Below are 24,338 nucleotides of genomic sequence, written 5' to 3'. Positions count from 1 at the left end.
GGAAGAGGCGTCACCTGGCTAGTAGTCTGAGAAAAGCCTGCTAAGACCACGGTGAGATACTATTTCACACCATCAGAGCTGCAAGGATAAACAAAAGACTGACCACCCCGAATGCTGGTGAGGAGACAGAGCAATGGGGACTTCGCATACATTGCTAGTAGGAGTGCAAGGTGGACTGACCCCTTCGGAGAGCAATCCGGCATATCGATTAACGTGCAGGAGATGCACACACTGCTGACCGCAGCAATTACCGCTCTAGGTACCCAATCCAGAGGCCTGGGCACAAGGAGACGCGGAGGAGAAGGTTGTTAGCAGCGTTGTATTTCTTAACCAAAGATTTAGAAACAAGCTAAATGGTCGTCAACAGTAAAATGGATGAACAAACTGTGATATATTCGCACAAATGAATGCCATTCATCAATGAAAATAAGTGAACAGGAGCTGTGGATGTCCTTATGGCAGTATCTCACACACAATAGTGAGAGAAAACAGCGTGTTACAGAAGAGCACTTACATCATGATGTGATCTATATAAAGTTTAGAAGCATGCAGATCAAGGCTATCGGTGTATGTTGTTTACCACCTCATATCTGCGTAGCAGAAGCATAAATAAATTCACGGAAATGAGAAACATCAACTCGATGCAGGGGTTACTTCTCGGGGCGGGGGGGGGGGGACTGGTATATGGGAGGGGGTCCGTGGGGCTTTGACAAGGTCTGTCCTATTTTTTTCCTTGAGGTGGATGGTGGGTAGATGGGTGTTCGGTTATAATTTATTTTCTATTTTTTCATTTATGCAAAATGTTGGGTAAAGTTCTTCTAAATTGGGGTGATCATCGTCAACTCTGCTGTCCCTCAGTCTCCACATTCCATTAGTCACGCTACCAAATTTAGCTCTCAAGTGGTCCCTGAATCTCTCCCCTCCACTCCATCCCACTGCTTCTCATCGAGCCTTCACCATCGTTACCTGGATTAAGGCAACCACCTCCTGCCTCCAGTCTCGGCCTCTTGAAATCCAGCCTCTGCACTACTGCCAGAGTGATCTAACTAAAACCCAAATCTGACCATCTGTCACTTCCCTGCTTAAAACCCTTCCAGGATCCCCACTGCCTGGAGGACAAGGTACAAGTTCCTTAATAGGCACTCCAGGACCTTCGTGATCTGGTCCCTGCTTCCCTCCGCAGTCTCATCTGCCACCACTTCCTGCCTAGCATTTAAGGTTGCACAGACACGGAGCCCCTTGCAGCTCCCCCACAGGGTGACCAACGCCTCTCAGTTCGCCTAGCACTTTTCCGATCCCAGCACGTGACAGTCCCACATCGTGGGCGCCCTCGATCACAGGAAAACCGACACTGTTTTGCTAATGTACCTGCAAGTCATCCCGGGAAGCCCTTTAGTACCCGGGAAAGTAGGACAGGTGGTCGCTCTACATCCCCAGCCTCCAGCCTGCTCCTGCTCTTTCCGCCCGTTAGGATGTCTCCCTTACCTCATGCCTCCTTCTCATTTTGAAAACAGAACCCCAAATGAACAAGCAGCAAAATATGAAATAAAACCTGAGAGAAGCTACAAGACCCACATGACTTGGACTTTACCTCTCCCAGAAAGACCTTCCTGACCCCCCCTTCCCCCGCCCCCAGCTTCGTGGGATGCCCTGCATCCGGGCTCCCGAAACAGCCTAAGCACATCTCTTTCACAGCATTTAATATATTACAAACATCGGACTAAAGTATCTGCCTCCCTCTGTAGACTCTAAGCAGTTTACGGGCTCTCAGCTTATTCGTCTCTGATTCCTAGCACCTAGCAGTGCCTGACATGGTAGGCACTCGGTAAATGTTTGTTGAATAACTGAACAGATGAATGCAAGCTGTGCTGTAAACCCTAACACGAGAAGTCCTGACCTTTCTGGACGATAGCGTGACTAAAATATGGCGGTCGCAGAACTGAACATTACTCAAATGTGGCAATTCCAGGCTTTTCTTTTGCTATCGTTTCTACCTTCACAGTTACCAATTTGTATCCTGTCACACAGAATAACAAAAAGTAATGCTCGGAGTTATGCTGTACAGTTCACAAAGATGATTTCACACAGATTTGACAGTCCTCTTGTTTTTCTGATGGCTGATTCTTCCCCCTTCTGCAAGGTTGGGTGGGGGCACGTGAAAGCCCTCTTCATGGATCTCTGATACTCTACGAGGCAAGCACTATTATATCACCAATGCAGAAAGAAGCCTATAGACTAAACAGTTGAGTCAATACCCGTGCCTCACACAGTTCAGAAAGCAGGTGAGCCGGGATTAGACCTCAGCTCCACCTGACACGTGAGCCCAGCTTCTTGTTCCTTGCACCACGCCGCCTGCCCGAACAGGTCAGCGGGGAGCGGTCCTGTGAGTAGAAGCCGGGAGTGCCATTGGATGCTGCCTTGGCAGGCCAGTCGGGGCAGGGGGAGAGCTCGGATGTGCCCTGCTCCCTCGCTAAGGCTTCCCAAATCTGAATCTCAGGGAGCCAGGGCAGGGGTAGAGCTGAAAACCCTGGAGTTCTGCCAGAGAAGGGCTTTTCCCTCTGGAGTGAGACCCCTGGAAAGTCTGGCGGAACCAAAGAGACAGCTCATAGACCCCTGAAGCACTCACCCATAAGAGGCCTAGCTCTACCGGGACCAGGCAAAGCCTAGCTGAGCACACTCCCAAGACCCTGAAGTGCTCTAGCCCAGGGCGTGAGGTTTGGGCACTGTGTCCCGCCTAGGACTACCAGCCTTCTTGCCTGTAAGGTCGTAACGATGGGTTTCCAGGTCAGTCTGAAGCCACTTGAGCTTTGCGGTCTGCCGAATTAAACAGCAAATCCCTCTGCTCTCTCTCCATCACCGCCCCTGATGCAAGAGCGCAGCAGAGTTCATCTCCACGCCTAATCATAGAACCCATGCTTGCTATTCTCTCCTGGTTTTTTCCAAGGAGCTTCCGGAGGGAAAAGCCCAGCCTTGACTCCAGGGGAATTCAAAAGTTCCTAGGTTAGGAACCCCTTTCGAAGGAGGCTCCTTTGACCCGGGCTTCCTCTAGAGTTCACCTTGAGAACGGTCAGTGAGCGGGTCCCCCACTCCTAACTTTTGAGAACTTGGAGCCACTGTGGAATTCCCTGGGGCAATTGCCCTGGGGTTTAGCTTGGCCTCCCTCTATTTTCCTGTCCAAGAGGTACCGTGTGCCCTTACCTAGTCTTGGGGACCCACTGAATCCTGTATCTTTATTACGCATAGGTTTTTCTCCAGCAAGCCTCCCTCTACTAATAAGGGGTAAGGGTGCCGGCACTCCTATTCTGATCTCTTCTTCTGTCCATCCTCCCATTCGTGCGGTCCCAGGCGTTCACTGGAAACTTAATCTAGCATAGGAGTCAAACCGGGATTTGATTCCTGCCTATGCCATTACTAGTTATGTGAGCTTGGCTAGTAGTTAACCTGACCTCTCGGAACCTCACTCTCCTCAACGGGGAGAATTATGCCTGCCTGTGCTGGAAGGAAAATACAGGGGCAAAGGGTAAAGTCTACACGTATGGGTATAACATACACCGCAGAGTGCCGGCCACATAGAATCATAAAGTGCTCCAAAAAAAGCATGGTTATTACGGTGATTTGTATAGTGCTGGATACTGGAAGGGGAGGAAGGATAAGACATGGCCCCCAACCTCTGTGACAGGACACTTGAATGGAGAGCTAGCACAGCCATACTCTAGAATGACTACCAATGGAAGGCTGCATCTGATCAGGACCGCGATGCGTGTGTCGTGGGAGTTCAGAGAGTTGGAAGAGAAAGAGGCCGGTCCCACTGTAGGCCAGTACCAGACCCTGCATCTGGCATGCTACATCCATTCTCTCATTCAGTCCTAATCACGGCCCTTCTTTAGGGGCGTTCATACATCATATGCCCATTTTACAATTGAAGTTCCCGAGGCTCCAGGAGAGAGAAGTCATTTAGGCTGCAAGGGTCAGGTCATCTTCACAGAGGAGGTAGGATTTGAGCCAAGGCTTTAAAGGTGAATAGGTTCAGAGAGGAAGAGCGTGAGGGGCTCCAAGCTTTCATGGGTAGGGGGAGGAACAGCTTGCCAACAAAGCCCTGAGTCGGCAATGCCCAACACCAGCGAGCTAACAAGGCACCTTCCAATTGCTCCCTAGCAACGTCCCATCACAACCCAGACGAGTGTTATCTGAGCAACTTCCCCAACGTGAGGCTCAGGAGGGAAAAGTCATCCTCCCTTATCTCGCTGTCAGCCCTAAGCAAACAGATGGGGCCAAGGTAGCCAGGAGAGGGTGTCCATACAGCTGCCTGGCACCAAATCTCACCCCCACGCCTCCAATTGCCTGAGGGCCTGAATCTCAGGACCAAGAATAAGTATAGCCACCATTCGTTGGGCACTCTGTCTGCGTCATCTCACTGAGTCCTCACAACAGTCTTGTAGACCCTATTCTACAGAGGAGGTTCAGAGAGGTCAAGTCACTTATCCAAGGCACCCCAGCTACTAAGAGGCACCGCTGGGGTTTGAACCCGGGAGTCTCATCCAACCCCAAAACCAGTGCCCTTAATCACTCTTGCTGTAGAGCTTAGTCCCACTAGCGCACAGCACCTATGGGACCCTAACTGACACTCTCACCATGTCGCGGCTCTTTTCCCTGTTAATGCAGCCTGGCAATGCTACTTGTCTCCACAAAACAAAGGCACCAGAACTTCAAGGAGAATAAACCACAAAAAAGGTGATGCCCTCTCATTTTCCCACTAACCTTTGTGCTCTGCAAATCCCCAAACCCCAAGGGATGTCCTTATTCTATCCCCCAGATCTTTTCCCTACAAGGGTGTCCACGCATCCTGATTTTCCCTGTTGTCCTAGCACAGTTATTCGTAGTGCCCCTTTTAGGTCAAAAGTGTCCACATTAATTGGACAAGAAATTATATGGTCACTCTATCAACAAAGAGCAGAGACAAGGAAGCCTCACACATCAGGTCTTTTGCAACCCTGACATACCTGCTGGGCCATGATCTGCAGCTCCCCTGAGTGAGGAGGGGGCCTGACCTTCGGGGAGGAGTAGCCAGCCTCTCCTGGAGAAGGGAATAAGAATAAAGAAACTAAGAATTTGGGGCTGGCCCAGTGGCGCAGCGGTGAAGTGCGCATGTTCAGCATCGGCGGCCGGGGTTCGCCAGCTCGGATCCCAGGTGCGGCCATGGCACCGCTCGACAAGCTCTGCTGTGGTAGGGGTCCCACCTATAAAGTAGAGGAAGATGGGCACGGATGTTAGCTCAGGGCTAGCCTTCCTCAGCGAAAAGAGGAGGATTGGTGGTGGATGTTAGTTCAGGGCTAATATTCCTAGGAAAGAAAAAAAGAAAGAAAGAGAGAGAGAAAGAGAGACAGAAAGACGGAAAGAAAGAAAGAAGAAAGAAAGAAAGAAAAGAAAGATAGAAAGAAAGATAGATAGAAAGAAAGAACGAACGGAATAAAGGAAGGAAGGAAGAAAGAAAGAAACTTCCGAGTAGAATCCAGCACTTTGGGATGGCACTGCTCAAAGAAGAAGGGTAGAGGAATGCCTGGAAGGCAGAACTTGCCCTAGTTGGGGGCGGGCACAGCTGTGCCTCAAACATGAGGAGCCTGGAAAGTTGGAGACTCACACAGAAAGAGGTGAAGGAAAGAGTAACTCAAGTGTCACGGTCACTCCCCAAGCCCCTGGTTTGCCTTCTACCACAGTCCAGGTTCCTGCTGCAGAGTGAACCCAGCTGAGCCTTGGGTCCGGGCTGCTTCTGGAAAATTGAAGGCACTAGGACACAGTCGGGCTTTGGGGACTGTTGAAGGAAGCAAGTGGCCAGGAAGTCGTGAGAAATCGGAGCTCTAACCTGTTGGCGACCGTGCACACGAGTAAGCAGAGGAAAGGACCTAAATGATGTCCAGGAAAAGCCACCTAGGAGGAACGGATTTCCTTCCAAGAACGCTAGCACGATTTAATATTGGAAAATCTATCAATATGATTTATATGAATAAGCCAAAAATTAAAAAGCATGTTAATCTCAAAAGTTGCTAACATGGCACCTGTGAATGCTTGATACCTACTATGTCACCGAAAATGCTTGGAAAACCAAAGATGCTATTGGGAACACATAGCCCTCAAATGAAAGCCCAATATCGTGTTTGCTGATGAAATGCCACTGTCATTCCGATTAGAGTCAGGAAGGTGTCGAGAAAGCTTTCTCTCAGCCTTAGGATTTGAAAGTTTAATGAATGAACATTAGGCTTTGAATTTTTTAAAAGACTTAACCACTGAAAAAGAGGCTATTTTCAGTTGATCTGATTGCAGCACAAGTGAGTAAATATCTAGAACCGTTTTTGGTCTCAGGGCAACTATACACTTCTAAAAATTACAAGGACCCCAAAGAACTTTTATGCATGCTACATTCTGCCCATACTTACCGTGCAAAATCTTAGAACAGAAGCCTCAATACATTGATTTTAGAATAACTTAAAATCGTCATAATAAACACACTGCCTCATGTTAACATAAATTACAAATTTACATGATAAATATTTTATCCAAAAGTAGAGAGGAGATTGACATTGTTTCAGATAATTGAACATCTGCTTCATAATCTGGCCTAACAGATGTCAGAGGGATTCTCATATCTGCTTCTGCACTTTATCTGTTGCCATACCACACATAATGAACTTCTGGGGAATTCCACCATATACTCGTGAAGCAATGGCAGTGAAAAAAGAAAATATTAGTATAACAGAAATCCCCCCCATTAAAGCTGACCTAGAGAAATGACCCATTAGGAAAGTCATGAAACGCAACAGGGTTAAGGAAAATCCACGATTCTCCATGGAATAAACTGTACTCAGAAACGTAGACAGTAGAGTTGATAATGTTTTCTTTGCGGTAAAAATACTCTACGTATCGGCCAAATGCCACAAGAGCAACAAACTAGAGTAGACCCCTCCTTTTCGGGCGACAGCTCTTTTCCCGCCAAGTGAGGTGGCTCTGAAAAGAGCCTTTGGGTTGCGATGCTCCGGCGCTCCTGAGGCAGCTCAGCGGCGGCTGATGTATCTGATGAGGGCCTTGGTGCCCTCGGCCACGGCGTGCTTGCCAAGGTCCCCCGGCAGCAGCAGGCGCACGGCGGTCTGGATCTCTCCGTACGAGATGGTGGAGCGCTTGGTGGAGCGGACCAGGCACGTGGCCTCGTCGGCGATGCGCTCGAAGATGTCCTTCGCGAACGAATCCAGGACGCTCACGGCCTCCTGAGACAGGCTCAGGCCCTCGTGAACCTGCCTCAGAACCCTGGGGAAATAGGTGGCGAAACTGTCGAGGCAGTGGCGGCGGCGGCGGCGGCGGCACCTTGGCTGCTTCTGCTTCGGGCTCTTCGGGGCGCCTTCCGTGGGCTCCGTGGTGCCCAGGCTTTCCTCAGAGGAAGCCTCAGAGCCGGGCTCAGCCATGCCAGAGGCGGTCTTTTGAAGGAAGGACGATGGCGACTGCTGAGGGCTGGCGGCCCATTTATAGCGCGGCCTATCTGCAGTCACCGGCAAGCTCCCTACCTGATTGGATAAAATGCAACCCAGGGAGGCCTATCTCCAAGCCACGCCTTGTCAGGTGATTGCATGCCCTCCTGCTTGGCATCACGTCCACCAATCAGACCTCTGAACTTCCTGTGACCTCCAGCAGAGAATTTCTGCAACATGCCGCATCGAGCAAAAGGTCAACTGACAACAACTGCTGATTGATGCCTACGGTATGAGATCTTTGAAAAGACTTCACCAGAAACACTCAAATGCTAGCGAGTTCAGTTTCCGTGCCTTAAGAGCCTGACCTCCCCAACCCAAGTCCATGCCACATCAGAGCGAGTCCGGCCACTTTGGGGCCAGTTTCCTTCAACCCAGAATCTACTCTTTCCAGGGCTGAGCCGCTGTGGCTTGACCAGGAACTGTCAGACATGACCAGCAGAGTGCTCCTGGAAATCATGGGACACGCTTGACCAACGACTGCCTCCAGTTCTAATCAAAACCCTCAGTGCATCAAGGAAAGACGGAGGATGGCCAAACCACTTTCTGCAAAGATAGAACATGAAGTAAAATGGGGAGCCTTATAGAAATACTAGAAATAGTTACTATTTACCAAATTTAAAATTCTTTTCTTCCCATTACTTGAGTCGCCCAGATACCTCACATACTTGAATTCATGAGTAAATATAAGAGCTATTAGCTGAAGAAAAGATTACTCTAATTCTCTGAGAAACTACCAGAGTGAGAGAAAAAGAATCAATAAGAGGGAAGTATTTCAAAATGAAAACTATATTCCTTTCAAAAGTCTATTATGTTGGGGGCCCGCCCCGTTTCCAGGTGGTTAAGTTCACATGCTCCACTTTGGCGGCCCAGGGTCTCGCCAGTTCGAATCCTGGGCACGGACACGGCACTGCTCATCAAGCCATGCTGAGGCGGCATCCTACATGCCACAACTAGAAGGACCCACAACGAAGAATACACAACTATGTACCGGGGGGCTTTGGGGAGAAAAAGGAAAAAAAAAATAAAATCTTTAAAAATATGCAGCTATGTACCGGGGGGCTTTGGGAGAAAAAGGAAAAATGCAATCTTAATAAAAAAGCTCTATTATAATATAGGCAGAGGCATTTCTTTAACGAATCTCTATAAAAATAAATTACAGGACTCGAACCAAAAGGGCTTAAGAAGAATTGAAGAAATGGAGGTCTTCAATGAGCTAGGATCCCATAGGTCAGGCTTACAAGAGTATGTCCTGTGAGACTTTCAACAAACAGCTAATTCTACTCGTATTAAAGTGATTCCAATCCTCAAGTGAAAAAAGCTACTTTTTATTACTAGAAAATATATGATGATGAGAAAACCGCTGAAGAAGTTTTACCACAGGGAATGATTTGGACCATGATGACAGTGTATATGAACCCCAAAGCTACATGAGGACACTCTTGTGATTACAAACTCTCAAGGACACTTTCCACCATCCGAAATCAAGGACGTGGAATAGAATTTTCTTTGCCATCTTCCTTTCTCTCTAGGAAAACTCCAGTTTTTCATTAAGGGTCCAGTCATTCAAGCATCTACAGTTATGAAAGGTCTCAGTGAACTGTAACTTCCATCACTTTTCACACGAAGCTGAGCATTTAAAATCACGTAGATAATGATTTTGTCAAGTTATTTTTCATGGTCTGAATGGAAGATTTTTACATTTTCTACCCCATTTGTTGTCCAAATCAGAAGTATAAGGGAGCCCTAAAAATATAAACCAGGCTGGAGTCACCAAAGGGTGTTCAGCTGATGTCTAAAGGACTCTTCAATTTGAGGGACACCTCACAGTCACATACCGCTGCCATGGAGGGGCCTATCCACGTGGGTGTCCAGCTGGATAGGCAGATCCTTTACTTGGCAGCTCAGATCCTTGAAACAACAAGGCAGAAGCTATGTGTCCTCTTAAAGATTATCTCTGTAATGGGTATAACATCACTTCCTCCATCCTCCTTTGGTCAAAGCAATTACAGGCCCGCAGAGAGTCAAGAACAGGGGAAATCTGAGATGCCTTTTCAATGCAAGAAGTGTCCAGGAGTGAGCAGCCTTCAAGAGTCTAACAAACAGTGCCACACAACACATCCGCTTTGAGATGCTGCTGGGTGTCACGTACATGATAGGTCCATACAACCAAGTCCTTGTTTCCCTGAGCCACAGTAGAAAACTCTGGAATACTTCTTCACTTGACTTCCCCCTGCCTGGGTGATCTCGCACATGTAATGTTCCCCTATAATCCAGGCCAGAAAGTTCACCTTAAGTGGCGCGACGTTCCTAACTTTAGTGGACATCCTCTCCCATCCCTGTATCCATGGACATAGAGGACTATAGATACAGACATAGGGTTGGCAGAAAGGAGAATGTATCAAGCCCGTACATGCTGAAAAGAACTGTACCAGAAACTGGTCCCAATTCCAGAGTTCCCTATTTGGGACCACTGAGTTTTCCCAATTTCCTCACAGTCCTTTCCTTTCAGGGGTCCCCTAAGACCTGACACTTTCATTGTAATCCATCCCTCTCCACCTTGCCTACAAAGGTACATAGCCTCAGAGTCATAAGTGAGGCAGGTTTGGGGTCACAGAGGGAATCGAAGGAGGAGGAAAAGCAGAAACAGTCCCTGATATCTGCAATACCACCCTGCTGTATGCTTAAGAGAAACACTTGCCTAAGCGATTCCTAAAGTATTTCCTTTTCAGCTATTTAATCCAGAGAAGCATGGTTGTTGCTGCACACAAACACGGGATCGTTTACCCACCACACAGTAGGGCCAACAAGGAAAAAATCTGAAACGCCAGGCTTCTGGCAAGGAAAGAGGTTTACTATCGAAAGGCAGCCATATGAGGAGAAGCGAGTTAGAACTCAGATCCATCTCCTCGAATGGAAAGAGGTAGAGGGTTTTACGTGGGGTTTTAGGTAGGGGAAGGGGAGCTTGTAACCTTGCTAATTGGTGCCTTCCCACCAGCCTGCATCTGCCCTTGAAGACTGAATTGCTTTTCCCTTGACTTACTGGACTTTTCTGGTTAGGTTTCATCTTCAGCCTGCCTTTGGCCTTGAAGCCTGAATTTCTTTTCACTTAACTCTCTGGACTTTTCTGGTTAGTTTTCATCTTCAGCCTGCCTTTGGCCGCGAAGACTAAATCTTGATGTCTGCACCTTGACATTCAGGGAAAGACAGCTCACTCCTATACTAAGGAGGGACAGAAAGACCTGGTTAGTTTTAAACAACAGTTGCTTATGCTGAATACACACAGCTGCAGTTAGGAAAGCTTATCTCATAGTTTTTCTTCTCTTCTTCTAGCCCAGAGAAGATTTTTTAGCATCTTCATCCTCAGTTTCGATCCCCACTGTCTCATAATTATTCCCCAGTCTTGAGGAATGGAGGGGAAGACCTCTCTGGCTGCTTCCTCCTGTGAAAGTGTGAAGATCAGGATCAGTGGAATGAGACTCTCTAACCTTTATCTTAAAATATTTTGGGGTAGCAGGTCGGGAGAGTGAGATGTGCTTTGCATGACTAATATTTTAGTACTCTGATCAATGACTTTGGAACAACACTGAAGTTCACATTTTATAATTACATAAATGGCCACAGAGATTAGCAAAATAGAAAGCCCAAATTTTAGTATCCCCTCTGCATAATGGACCTCAATCCTTGGGGAATCTAGGCAAAGAGGCCTGTAAACCAATCAAGGTTCGTGCCCAGAAACTCAGGTGACATGTGATGTAGCCAAGTAGCCTGCTGTCCAGTAGTCCAACAGGTAAGGTAAGAACCTGGGAGTCATTCCTTCCATTTCTTTAGGAGACCATCTTCTGTATAGCAACTTGTGGTCTGTCAGGGGTTCATTTGTCCATTGAGAAAAGTCAGCATCCAGATTATGAAGTCATCCAAAGTTGGGGTGATCCCAGTTGTGATGTTTTAATATGGCCTGGCTCCTGTTTCCTGTGGCATTTCTTGTATGGTCCCATCCAGCAGGGATGAAGTCCAGGATTTCAACAGGACCCAGCCTCTAGGACAAAGATGGTGCAGAGAAACATCTGACGACATTTCGCTCCTTGATTTGAGTTCCCTCCAGGTCTTTTGGCTCATCTTTAGAACACAGGAAGGCTCTTCCAAAGTTAGGCCTATATCGTGGAAGCAGGTAACTAGATATTTAATAAGAAGCATTTCTAGAGACACGAGAAGAAAAACAAGGTTATTGATTGGAGCAAACTGTAAATCAATTTCTGTGAACAAGGGATGGTCAGCCAAGAGGATCTCTAGAGGTCAGGGTTGAAGCACCCCCTGCAGTTTAAAACTTCTCCGATGATGTCACCAGGCATTCAGGCAAAGCTATTGAGTGGGTTAGGGAGCAAGTGGTGTGAAGATTGTCCAAACATGGAGTATCGTGGTGCTCCCTCTTACGTTTATACCAAGTTGTCCAGCTTCAGTTTGCAGGCCTTCAGGAAAAAGGGTGGTTTTAGTTTTCAATGATCCCAAATGAAAAGGACAGAAAAAAATTGAAAACGTTAATCTGGAGTTCTGTACCAGATGTTTAAGGAAACTAGAAGAATTCAGGATCCACTGCAGTTTACAGATAGAAAACAAAAATCTCAAAGACACTTAACAGAACCAGCAGCCCTAGATAAATTATATACTCCTCTTCTTTTTCTTTTTTCTTTTTTCTTTTCTTTTCTTTTTTTTTTTTTTTGCTGGGGAAAGTGGCCCTGAGCTAACATGTGTTGCCAATCTTCCTCTTTTGGCTTGATTAAGATTCATCCTGAGCTAGTATTTTTCCCGATCTAGCTTTATTTTGCATGTGGGTTGCTGCCACAGCATGGCCATCAATGAGTGGTGTAAGTCCACACCTGGGAATGAAACCCGTGTTACCAAAGTGTAGCATGGCCAATTTAGCCACTAGGTCTCTGGACCAGCCCCCTAATATTCTTAAGTAATTATGATTAACAGCATAAAACCAATCAAAGGAAAAAACAGCAGGCCAGAAACCAACCCGTTACTCTCTGTGCCACTAAGGTGAACAGCCCAGGAAGACTCTTTCTGGTTCCGTTTTAAATTTAAGTTTTTAGTCTCTTTTGAGTTCATTATTGTGAGTGGTATAAGGTAAGGTTCTAATTTCATTCTTGTATAGATGGTTGTGCAGTTTTCCCAGCACCATTTACTGAACAGACCATATTTCCCTTTGAGTATCCTTGGCTCCTTGTCCAATACTAGGTGCCCATTGATAAGTGGGTTTATTTCCGGACGCTCTATTCTGTTCCTTTGTTCTAGATGTGTCTTGTTAGGCCAGTACCTTGCTGTTTTGACTGCTATAACTTTGTCATGTAGTTTGAAACGAGGAAGTGTGATGCCTCCAGCTTTGCTCTACATTCTCAGGATTGCTCTTGCTATTTGGGGTCTTTTGTGGCTCCATACCTATTTTAGGATTGCTTTTTCTCTTTCTGTGAAAAATTCCATTGGATTTTGATAGGGATTGCATTGAATCTACAGATGGCGTTGGGTGATATGGACATTTTAACAATATAAATTCTTCCGCTCCATGAACACAGGATATCTTTCCATTTGTTTGTGTCTTCTTTAATTTCTTTCTTCAAAGTCTCATAGTTTTCAGTGTACAGATCTTTCCCCTCCTTGGTCAGGTGTATTCCTCACTGTATGCTTTTGTAAGTGGGATTGTTTCCTTTATTTCTTTTCAGATGTTATGTTGTAGGCAGATAGAAGCACAGCTGTCTTCTGTTTGTCGGTATTGTACCCTGCCACTTTACTGAATTGATTGAGTAGCTCAAACAGTTTTTTGGTGGAATCTTTAGGATTTTCTCTATAGAAGATCATATGATCTCCAGAGACAAGTGAACTTCTTTCTTTCCTCTTTGGATGCCTTTTATTTCTTTTTCCTGCCTGATTGCTCTGGCTAGGATTTCTAGTACTATGCTGAATAGGAGTGGTGAGAGTGGGCATCCTTTTCTCATTCCTGATCTTAGAGGAAAAGCTTTCAACCTTTCACCACTGAGCATCTTGAAAAGGGATATGCTATTAATTGTCAAGTCTTTCCCCTTTATGTTTTGTTTTTCTCCCCATGATAGTTTCTTAGAGAATTAATCATTTTTTTTAACCAACAGTTCTGCTATTAATCCACCAATCCAAGTATGTGGGATACATTTTGGGACCTAAGCAATGGCAAGAAAAGAATTTTAAAATTGGTGACTGTTTAAGTATTTTTCTAAGTATTCCATTTGTGTCTGTGTTCTGTGTTTGGAGACTGCAGTTGTCTTATTTCACCTTTTTCTGTCTCCCTGAGGGTTCTGATCAAATCCAGAGGCAGAAGTTGGCTAATTGCATCCCTTAATTTCCATGAAAACCCTGCTGCCCATGTCAGATATTTCCTGCTCTATCCAGAGTGGCATAGCCCAGGACAACAGGAGATTCCCACAGGGTTGGAGGGAAGGGACCCAAAGTGGCCAGAGTCATTCTGATGGCAACAGGGACTTGGGAGATGGAGGTCGCAGTCTCTCAAGGAGCTAAAACAAATTTCTACAATTTGGGTGCTTTTGGTACGATCTTTCCAAAGTTCCTCTTTTGGGGCATGAATCGGCTGACGTCATCAGATGATCTTTTGCCCTATACGGCATCTTTCAAAAACGTTCTGCTGAAGGTCACAGGTAGTTTAGAAGTTGACAGATTCCCACACTGGCTGGTGGGTGTGATGCCAAGCAGGAGGATGACCGGTCACATGTGACAGGGTGCCAGTTAGCGCGTTGCATTTCATCCAATCACATAGAGAGTTTGCCGATGACGTCAGAGAGGTAGCGCCATGAATGCGCCACCACCTCTCAGCGGCTGCCATTGTTCTTCCTTCAAAACTGCTGCAGCACCAACTCTGACATGGCTGAGCCCGGCTCTGAGCCTTCCTCTGAGGAAAGCCTCGGCACCACGGAACCCACGGAAGCCGACCCGAAGAGTCTGAAGCAGAAGCAGCCAAGGCGCCGCCGCCGCCGCCGCCGCCGCCGCTGCCGCTGCCTCGACAGTTTCGCCACCTATTTCCCCAGGGTTCTGAGGCAGGTTCACGAGGGCCTGAGCCTGTCTCAGGAGGCCGTGAACGCGCGGTGGATTCGTTCGCGAAGGACATCTTCGAGCGCATCGCCGACGAGGCCACGTGCCTGGTCCGCTCCACCAAGCGCTCCACCATCTCGTACGGAGAGATCCAGACCGCTGTGCGCCTGCTGCTGCCGGGAGACCTTGGCAAGCACGCCGTGGCCGAGGGCACCAAGGCCCTCATCAGATACATCAGCCGCCGCTGAGCTGCCTCAGGAGCACCTGAGCATCGCAACCCAAAGGCTCTTTTCAGAGCCACCTCACTTGGCGGCGGGAAAAGAGCTGTCGCCCGAAAAAGGAGGGATCTACTCTAGTTTGGTGATCGTGTGGCATTCGGCTAAAAGGTAAAGTATTTTTACCATAAAGGAAATATTATTGGCTATACTTTATATATATTTGAGTACAGTTTATTCCACGGGAAATCCTGGATTTTCCTTGACCTTGTTACGTTTCCCGGCTTTCCTAAACCGTCGTTTCTCTTAGATGTTTCTCTAGGTCAGCCTTAAGGGGAATATTTGTTATAGTGATATTTTCCTTTTTCACTCTCATTCTCTCACAAACGTACGGTGCAATTTTCCCGAAGTTTGTTATGTGTGGTATACAACAGATAAGTGTAGAAGCAGATATGAGAATCCCTCTGACTTTGTTAGGCCAGTTTGTTAAGTTGATTTTCAAATATCTGAGACAATGCCCGTCCCTAATCATTTAAAAAATTATTTTGTATTTGAATTTGTAATTTCCGTTAATGTAATATAATGGTTCTTCATTATTTTTAAATGAATTTTAAAATAAATTCTTTAAAATTACTCTTTTAATATTTCGGGCAGTTATACTGGCAGATATTACTGACATAGTAACTCCTGGTGTTTCTATTTATTTCTGAAAGTGTGAAGTTCCCTGAGGCTAAACTGTTGTAGAGTTTTAGTCATTTGCAGTATCATCTGGTCAACTGAAAATATTTAGACTCTTTTTCAGTGTTTAAACTTTTTAAAAATTTAATTGCCAAGTTTTCACAAATAGTTCTAATCAAAATGCTGATAAAAAGCTTCCTTGTCACATTTCTGACTCTAATAGGAATGATAGTGGCATTTCATCAGCAAAGGTGATATTGGGATTTTGTTTGAGGTCTATGTGCTCAGAATAACAATTTCGGTTTTCTAGGTCTTTTAAATGACTTAATAGCTATCACAATGCCCTTTCAGTGGTTTTGGCAGCTTTGGGAACATTTTTTTCTCTTGGTTTATTTAAGTAAACTATAGTGATAGATTTTCCAATGTTAAATTCTCCTTTAATTTATGGACGGGAACCCCTTAATCGAGGCACTTGGAGGAATTATGTAGCCTAGAGGTACTGTGTGATCTTCTTGCTGAAGCCCTTTAGGCCTGCCTTCCAGTCAGAGGTGATCTGCAATCTATAAGTTTATCCGAGATCTTCCATTGCTCCTAATTTTATCAACATTCACAACTATTTCTGAACCTCATTTAAATGCAAGCCCTACACTAATCACCTTACTTCACTCTCCAGTTCATTCCTCCTTCTTGGAAAGGAGTTGTTGTCACAATACCTGAGTAATTGATTTTGCATCTTCTCACCAGAAGGGCTCCAAGATGCCCTGACTAAGATGAAGAATGTCAATGTGCTGCCTGGAGCTTTCTGCTCTACCTACCTCTAGAGGTGCTGAAACAGGTTCGGCCCGATGACAGCATCTATTCGGAGGATATGACCCTCATGTGCCCCGCTGTTAGTGATATTCGCCCTCATTGAGTAAACTAGTTTGGGAGCACCCAGTCAGCAGATCGGAAGATTTTTCTTCAGAATCCTGTGAGCTTAGGAAATAAGAATATGGTCAATTAAAGTACTTGTTTTCATGGGAAGACTACTGGTGTGAGATCAAAGTTGACTTACCAGGTTGTTCCTTCTCTCTTTTCCATTTCATTATATGCGTGGTCTAGAATTTTCTTTTTTTGACCAAATGTCCTGTGCTTTAATTAGTCTTAACTTGATTTCAGAAAGTTATTTGCTTTTAGATTTTTTTCTCAATTTATTTTACATTTTCATCACATTTTAAAATTCACAGATAACTTGCTTACTAACCTGTGTAACAGATCGTCACGTTCAATTCTTATTAGAACTGCTTAATACAGTCACTTGGGGACTTTGTTTTCCCTTGTTCGCTACTTCTGCATCGAGGCCTTCCTGACTTCCTAATCTAAAGCACTGCTCTCTCCCCCATTGCACACATATATTTTTTCTTCATAAGATTATTTTGTTCATATTTGTTTGCTTATTTATCTGTGAACTTCATGAGAAGACAGACCTTGTCTCATGTGCTGTCGTGTATCAGTGGTGGGAACTGTGTTTGGCACTTTAGCAGAGACTCAATATTTGTTGAGCAACTGTGTGAAGATTGAGGAGAGTGGATTTGCTGGCACCCCACAGCAGTCAGTGATGGGTTGGAGAAGAAAAGCCAAAGTGCAGTGGGTTGAGGAGTGAGTGGGAGGTGCGGAATGGAGATAGAAATAGAGTACTCTTTCACAGAAAAGGGTTACTACTGGTCAGTAAGTAGGAAGACAGAGATGCGGTATCACAGGAGAGTTTTGGGGGATTAGAGAGATCTGAGAATGTTTAGAGGTACTCGATAATCGTGGTGGAATCTCCCTTAATGCTATTGATGTTAGATTTCTATCATCACCACCATACCTCTGCCATACTAATTTCCGTAAAATACCACTTTCATCACCCCAGTGGATCGATTCTATATTCCTCCACCGTGGATGTAAGTCCTCCAGCAAAGTAGCATTCCATCTGGCTCTGTCATTTATAGGCTGGGTGACAATAGGCAGCTGGCTGAATTTCTCTGAAACTTAATTTCTTCATCTGTCAGTTGAAGGGACCCACACCTATCTTAACAGGATAGAGAACGGTAGCTGGGCCCTCTCTCCAACCCCATTCCTGGCAGTCCTTCAAGAAGGCTCAGCTTCCATCGGGCCCTGTTTTCTCCTTCCTACTGCAGAGAGGCTCTGGGCTCCGTCAGTTCTCTATGAGCGCTGACCAGTTAAATGCTCTTTCTGAATCAAATGCTCCTTGCAGATTTGTTGGTTCCAGGCATTGAGAATACAAAGCAACACCAATGGGTAACATTTCAAGAGGATTTACCAGGTGTTGGGAGCGTTATATACATTTAGTTTTAATCTAACAAACAGATAACACTTAATATACTGTAGGAATAGTTCTAAGCACTTCAAATGTGTTAGCTCATTTAACCCTCGTAACAATCCCATGCTACAGATGGGAAGACTAAGGCACGGAAATGTTAAGTATGTTGCTCGACGTCACTTAGCCAGTAAGTGGTAGAGCTGGGATTTGAAACGGGACACCTGCCTCTGGATTTTGTGCACCCCATCATTACACTGGAAAATCCCTCCCTTAAGCTTAACAAGAATCCAGTGAAGCAGGCACTATTGCTATCCTCCATTTTACCCTGAGGATCAGAGAAATTAGGTTACTATCCTGAAGTCACACAGCTAGTAAGTGGTAGACCAGATTTTGGCAAGGTTTGTCTGACTCCTAAGATGATAACTGTTTTGATGACGTGTAACTATTGCAATCATTCCTCTAACAGTTCATGCTTTTTCCATGAGTGCCTATCACCTATACGATTGTTTAAATACAGCTATTTTAATGAACTCGTTTTCAAGATGTTTTTGTATTTTCCTAGCCTTCACATCTACTGAATCACAGATAACAAGGTATTTATATGTTTGTAACTCCCATTAAACTGCATAACTGTTTAAAAAGTCTGTGTGCCACTTAACATCATCTCATGTGCCTGCTGAGGCATGTACACCACACTTTGGGATAGGTTACATTATGTAACACGCTTAACCCACAGTCTACCCTTCATCACCAAAGTTGTGTTCAAACTCCTTTTCCTAAAAAAACGCGTGGGATGTAGGTTTCTTTCCTGAGTCAGAGAGGTAAAATGCATTTAGTGATGTTCCTAGAGGAGTCCCGACTCAGTGGTCAGAACATGGCTTGCATTCCGGTGGATGCTGGTGATGCTTTGTGGGTGGAGGTGGAGAGGCAGTGTGGGAGAATCATTCATCCTGCACAGCAGAGCTGAGGAAAACATTGACCTACTCTCTAAGAATGTTTTACTTTTACTCCGACAGGCTGCTGTGTTAGAAAGAAGGGTAGCAGAGTGGGCTCTATATGTAAAAATGTGCTGGGGCTGGCCTGGTGACATAGTGGTTAAGTTCGCACGCTCTACTTCGGTGGCCCAGGCTTCACAGTTTCGGATCCCGGGCGCAGACCTAGAACTGCTGAAGCCACACTGTTGTGGCATCTCACATAAATCAGAGGAAGATCGGGACAGATGTTAGCTCAGCGACAGTCTTCCTCAAGCAAAATGAAGAAGATTGGCAACAGTGTTAGCGCAGGGCAAATCTTCCTCACACACACGCAAAAAATGTGCTGAAGAATATGAGGGGCCAAGGGGTTGAACACCTGCCTGAGATGTCAGGATAGTCTTGGATGATGCTTCAAAAAAATGACCAATTTCAAATCACCACAATTGGCAGTAAAACGTGTGGCAGGGGCCAGAAAAGCAAGCCCTGTCCAGTTGTTCTGCCAAGGCTAAACCCTCGCTAAAAAAGGGAATGACTGGGGGTGCTTAGCAGCCAACGGGGCCCTTTTTATATCCACTTCAGGTACACGGTTGAAGAAAATTAGCTTGTGGACAGGAAGGCCAGGGCTGGGAGAATGGGCTGACTTCTTGTGTTTGTGGGAGGAATGATACAGATCAAACTTACTGAGAGTTCATTACGTCTATTGTGTTAAGCATTGTGCTTCCATTATCTCATTTAATGCTCACAACAAGCCTGTGAGGTAGTACTGTTATCATTCCCTTTTTACAGATGAGAAAACACAGGCTCGGAGGGCTTCCCTAATGGCACACAACTGGTAAATGGTAAAGCTGGGATTTGTACCCAGGCCTGTCTGACTTCGAAGCGTGTAAAACCAGGCCATGGCCTGCCAGCTGAAATGTTTTGTTTGGCCTGCAATGTTTCCAATGAAACATTTAAAAATTGGGGGGTTTGACAATTAGAAATGTGTATTTCTAGCTTCTCTGGAAAAAACTCAGATGATCTGGCAACATTGGGCTCGTATTCTCCACAGGCTGCTAGAGCTGAGTAGAGACTGCCCTCCTTGGATGGGGCTTGTCTTCTCTAGTTCTTTATATATATTTTATTAAAATATATACATATTATTGAGGGACAATTCACATACAACATTATATTAGTTTCAGGTATATGACATAATGATTCGATATTTGTATATGTTGTGAAAAGATCAACACAACAGGTCCAGTCAACATCCATCACCATACGTAGTTACAGAATTTTTTTGTCTGTGAGGAGAACTTTTAAGATTACTCTCTTAGCAACTTTCATATAGCAAGACGGTATTATTAACTGTAGTTGCCATGCTGTACATTACATTCCCATTACTTGTTTATTTTATAACTGGAAGTTTGTACCTTTGACTCCCTTCACCCGTTTCGCCCACCCCTTACACCCCACCTACAGGAACCACAATTTTGTTCTCTGTATCTATGAGCTTGGCTTTTTTTCTGGATGCCGCAGATAAGGGAGATCATGCAGTGTTTGTTATTCTCTCTGACTTACCTCACTTAGCGTAATGTCCTCAAGATCCATCCATGTTGTTGCAAGTGGCAAGATTTCATTCTTTTTAGGGCTGAATAATATTCCATTGTGTGTATATATACATGCCACATCTTCTTTATTCATTCAACCATCAGTGGGCACTTAGGTCATTTCCACGTGTTAGCTATTGTAAATAATGCTGCAGTGCCCATGGGGGTGCATATATCTTTTTGAGTTATTGTTCTCATTTTTTTGCGTAAATACCCAGAAGTGGAATTGCTGGATCCTATGATAGTTCTATTTTTAATTTTTTGAGGGACCTCCATGTTAGTCGCTGCACCGATTTACATTCCCACCAGCAGTACACAAGGGTTCTCTTTTCTCCACATCCTCGCTGACGCTTGTTATTGCTTGTCTTTGTGGTAATAGGCATTTAAACAGATGTGAGGTGATATCTCATTGTGGTTTTGATTTTCATTGCCCTGATGATTAGTGATGTTGAGCATCTTTTCATATACATGTTGCCCATCTGTATCTTTTCTTTGGAAAACTGTCTGTGGAGATCTTCTGTCCATTTTTTATCAGATTGTTTGTTTTTTTACTATTGAGCTGTGTGAGTTCTTTACATATTTTGGAGGTTAACCCCTTCTCAGATATATGATTTTCAAATATTTACTCCCAAATCGTTTCCTTGATGATTTCCTTTGCTGTGTGGAAGTTTTTTAGCTTGATCTAGTCCTACTTGCTTATTTTTTCTTTTGCTGTCCTTGCTTTTGGTGTTAAATCCAAAGAATCATCACTGAGACTAATGTCAAGCAGCTTACTGCCTACATTTTCTTCTAAGAGTTTAATGGTTTCAGGCCTTACATTCAAGTCTTTAATTCACTTGGAATTAATTTTTGTTTATAGTGTAAGACAGTGGTCCACTTTCTTTCTTTTGCTGTGGCTCTACAGTTTTCCCAGCACCATCTACTGAAGAGACTATCCTTTCCCCCGTTGTATGTTCTTGGCCATTTTGTCAAAAATCAATTGCCTATATATGTGTGGGTTTATTTCTGAGCTGTATATTCTGTTCCATTGATTTATGTGTCTGTTTTTATGCAAATACCATAGTGTTTTGATTAATATAGCTTGAAATCAGGGAGCATGGTGTTTCCTGCTTTGTTCTTTCTGAAGATTTCTGGCTATTTGGCGTCTTTGTGGTTCCATACAAATTTTAGGCTCATTTGTTCTATTTCTGTGAAAATGCCATTGGAATTTTTATAGGAGTTGCGTTGAACATGTAGATTGCTTTGGGTTGTATAGACATTTTAACCATATCAATTCGTTCAATCTGTGAGCATGGAATATCTTCCCATTTATTTGTGTCTTCTTTAATTTCGTTCCTAAATATAGAACGAAAACTTATAGTTTTCAGTGTGGAGATCTTTCACCTCTTTGGTTAAATTGATTCCTATGTATTTTATTCTTTTTGATGCAATTGTAAATGGGATTGCTTTCTTAATTTCTCTTTCCGACAGTTCATTATTATTGTATAGAAATGCAATATATTTTTATATCTTAATTTTGTATCCTGCAAGTCTACTGAATTCATTTATTAGTTCTAACAGGTTTTGTGAAGTGTTTAGGGTTTTCAATATATAATATCATGTCATCCGCAAATAGAGACAGTTTTACTTCCTTTAAAATTTGGATGGCTTTTATTTCCTTTTCTTGCCTAATTGCTCTGGTTAGTACTTACAATACTATGTTGAATGAAAGTGAAGAGAATGGGAATCCTTGTCTTGTTCCTGATCTTAGAGGAAAAGCTTTTAGCTTTTCGTCATTGAGTTTGATGTTAGTTGTTGGCTTGTCATATATGGCCTTTATTATGTTGAGGTACATTCCCTCTCTACCCACTTTATTGAGAGTTTTTATCATAAATGGATATTAATTTTTTTAAATACATTTTCCGCATCTATTGAGATGATTATATGATTTTTACCCATCATTTTGTCAATGCAGTGTATCACATTGATTGATTTGTGCTGAGATTCCAATTGGTTTTAGGCAATTTAGTGAACTTTTGTAAGCTTCATTAAAATACGGTAATACCACCCAAAAACGTTATTATGAGGTTTCAAGCAGATAATATATATATATCTGTTCAATTCTGTGTACTTTGTCTTTTTTTTTTTTTTTGAGGAAGATTATCCCTGAGCTAACATCCACTGCCAATACTCCTCTTTTTTGCTGAGGAAGGTTCGCCCTGAGCTAACATCTGTGCCCATCTTCCTCTACTTTGTATGTGGGACGGCTGCCACAGCATGGCTTGATGAGTGGTGGGTAAGTCTGCATCCAGGATCCAAACCTGTGAACCCTGGGCTGCCGAAGCAGATCACGCGAACTTTACTGCTATGCCCCTGGGCCAGCCCCCTGAAGTCTTTTTTATTTGTTAAATAACAAATTGTCTGACATAGCACCAAGGTATATAATATAGTTGCCCATTGTTTAAAAGTTAACTCTAATCATTCCCAAACGTTGGCCTCATTTCCAGCGTCTAATAGCCAGAGCGTTTTGGTTTTATTTCTTTGTTTTTGTGCCTAAGGAATCTCTTTCACTACCAGATGACAAAAAGTCCTTCCTAATTGTGTTAAATGAAGAGTTTACCTTGTCACACCCCCTCACTAAGGGACTCAATCTCTTGATTGGATGTTTCAGCCAGGAAGAAAGACCAGTGGAAGAAAACTCTTGGCCACATGAATCACATGGTGAAAAGGTAGTCACTTTTGGTAGTAATATAAAAAATTCACATTTAACAATTTTGAGTTACCAATCTCTTTATCCATTACGTGGAAATGATTTTTTTTAAAAATCATCATGTCTAATATTGGTGTGGATTCGAGGGATGGATGTCTCCATACATTGAACTCTGGCAGAAGTTGAATTGGTACAATCCACTTGGAAAACAGTTAGGTGTTGTTCTTCAAAATAACTTACTGAGATTCTTTGAGCCTCAGTTATCTATCTTTTACAATGGGAACATTAACATCAGAGTTTCTTACCACGTGAGTGTACCAAGAACTGTGAAGCATCTGAGATTTCGCCCTACTTACAAGCTTACAAGTCGGCCAGTGACAGTTTGATGGATGCTGATAGAAGACACGAGACTCCGGGGTCAGTGAAGAAAGACAGTTTATTACTCATAGGTATGGCAGTACCCAGAATATCATCACTTTTGTGCTGGTTCCCAGAGCTCTGTTTTCCAAAGGACGGCATGAGGAGAGCCAGATGACACCATGGATCATAGGATTACAGGATTATCGGGTTACGGGTTACATTTCAGGAGAAGAAACTTGAGTTTAGAGAAGCTGAATGTTTTATAATGGACAGTAAGTATGCTTGCCCTTTGCTTCAGTAAGAGACATAATCTTTGTTATACGGGACAGTAAGCGTGCCTCCTCTTTCCTCCTGAGGGAGAAACTCTCTTCGTTCTAAGGCTGTTTGCTATACGAATATCCTTTAAAAGATAATGTGGAACAAAGGGCAGTCAATGTCTTGCGTGCAAGACATGCAGAAACTCGAGACTCAGTGGGAATTGTTGCCCAACAATATTCACTCTTCATTTCTACAGCATCTTGCCTTCTGGTAGATTTTCCCCTAAGTACACCATTCGATCAGCCACTCTGATTAATCTGGGGGAGGCTTGGACCAATCTGCTGCAATTGTCTCCTACAGTATTTGATTAAGGCTGTTACTAAGAGGACTCCAAGCAGCAAGATAAAGGCAACGTGCAATTTGGACCTCAACCATGCTCCACAGGCTTTCAGATCCAACCAGCTAAACAAATCTTATAACCACCAAGGTCTACCTTAGAAAGCACGATGCCTTTCTCCTGAAGTTTCTGTATTGATCTTTTGAATTGACCTGAAATGCCAAGCACAACAGGATGTATTAACAATTACACAGACTGCACCTTGCTCATAAGGAGAAATCCCGGGACAATTCTATCTTCTATAACAACTTTGCCCAGTGACCCGAGGTTTACCTAAATGCCTTC

General features: G+C 44.2%; 1 protein-coding gene and 1 pseudogene across 1 annotated transcript; one reads left to right on the top strand and one right to left on the bottom strand.

Moving 5' to 3' along the window:
- Positions 1-7,039: 7,039 nt before the first annotated feature.
- LOC103542738 (histone H2B type W-T-like) lies at positions 7,040-7,454 on the bottom strand. The gene has a single exon (XM_008509660.2). It carries the CDS (start codon positions 7,449-7,451, stop codon positions 7,047-7,049), a length of 405 nt encoding a protein of 134 aa, XP_008507882.2. The 5' UTR covers positions 7,452-7,454; the 3' UTR covers positions 7,040-7,046.
- A 6,969-nt stretch (positions 7,455-14,423) lies between these two features.
- LOC139080872 (histone H2B type W-T-like) lies at positions 14,424-14,839 on the top strand (annotated as a pseudogene).
- Positions 14,840-24,338: the final 9,499 nt, after the last annotated feature.

The sequence above is a fragment of the Equus przewalskii genome, chromosome X (assembly GCF_037783145.1).
Source record: "Equus przewalskii isolate Varuska chromosome X, EquPr2, whole genome shotgun sequence".
Taxonomy (NCBI): Eukaryota; Metazoa; Chordata; class Mammalia; order Perissodactyla; family Equidae; genus Equus; species Equus przewalskii.
Note: the sequence above shows the minus strand (reverse complement) of the source record. Positions and strands in the feature narration are given on the sequence as shown.

Bases quoted from the DNA above. Each gene is read 5' to 3' on its own strand.
- LOC103542738 (XM_008509660.2), bottom strand. From the start codon at position 7,451: ATGGCTGAGCCCGGCTCTGAGGCTTCCTCTGAGGAAAGCCTGGGCACC.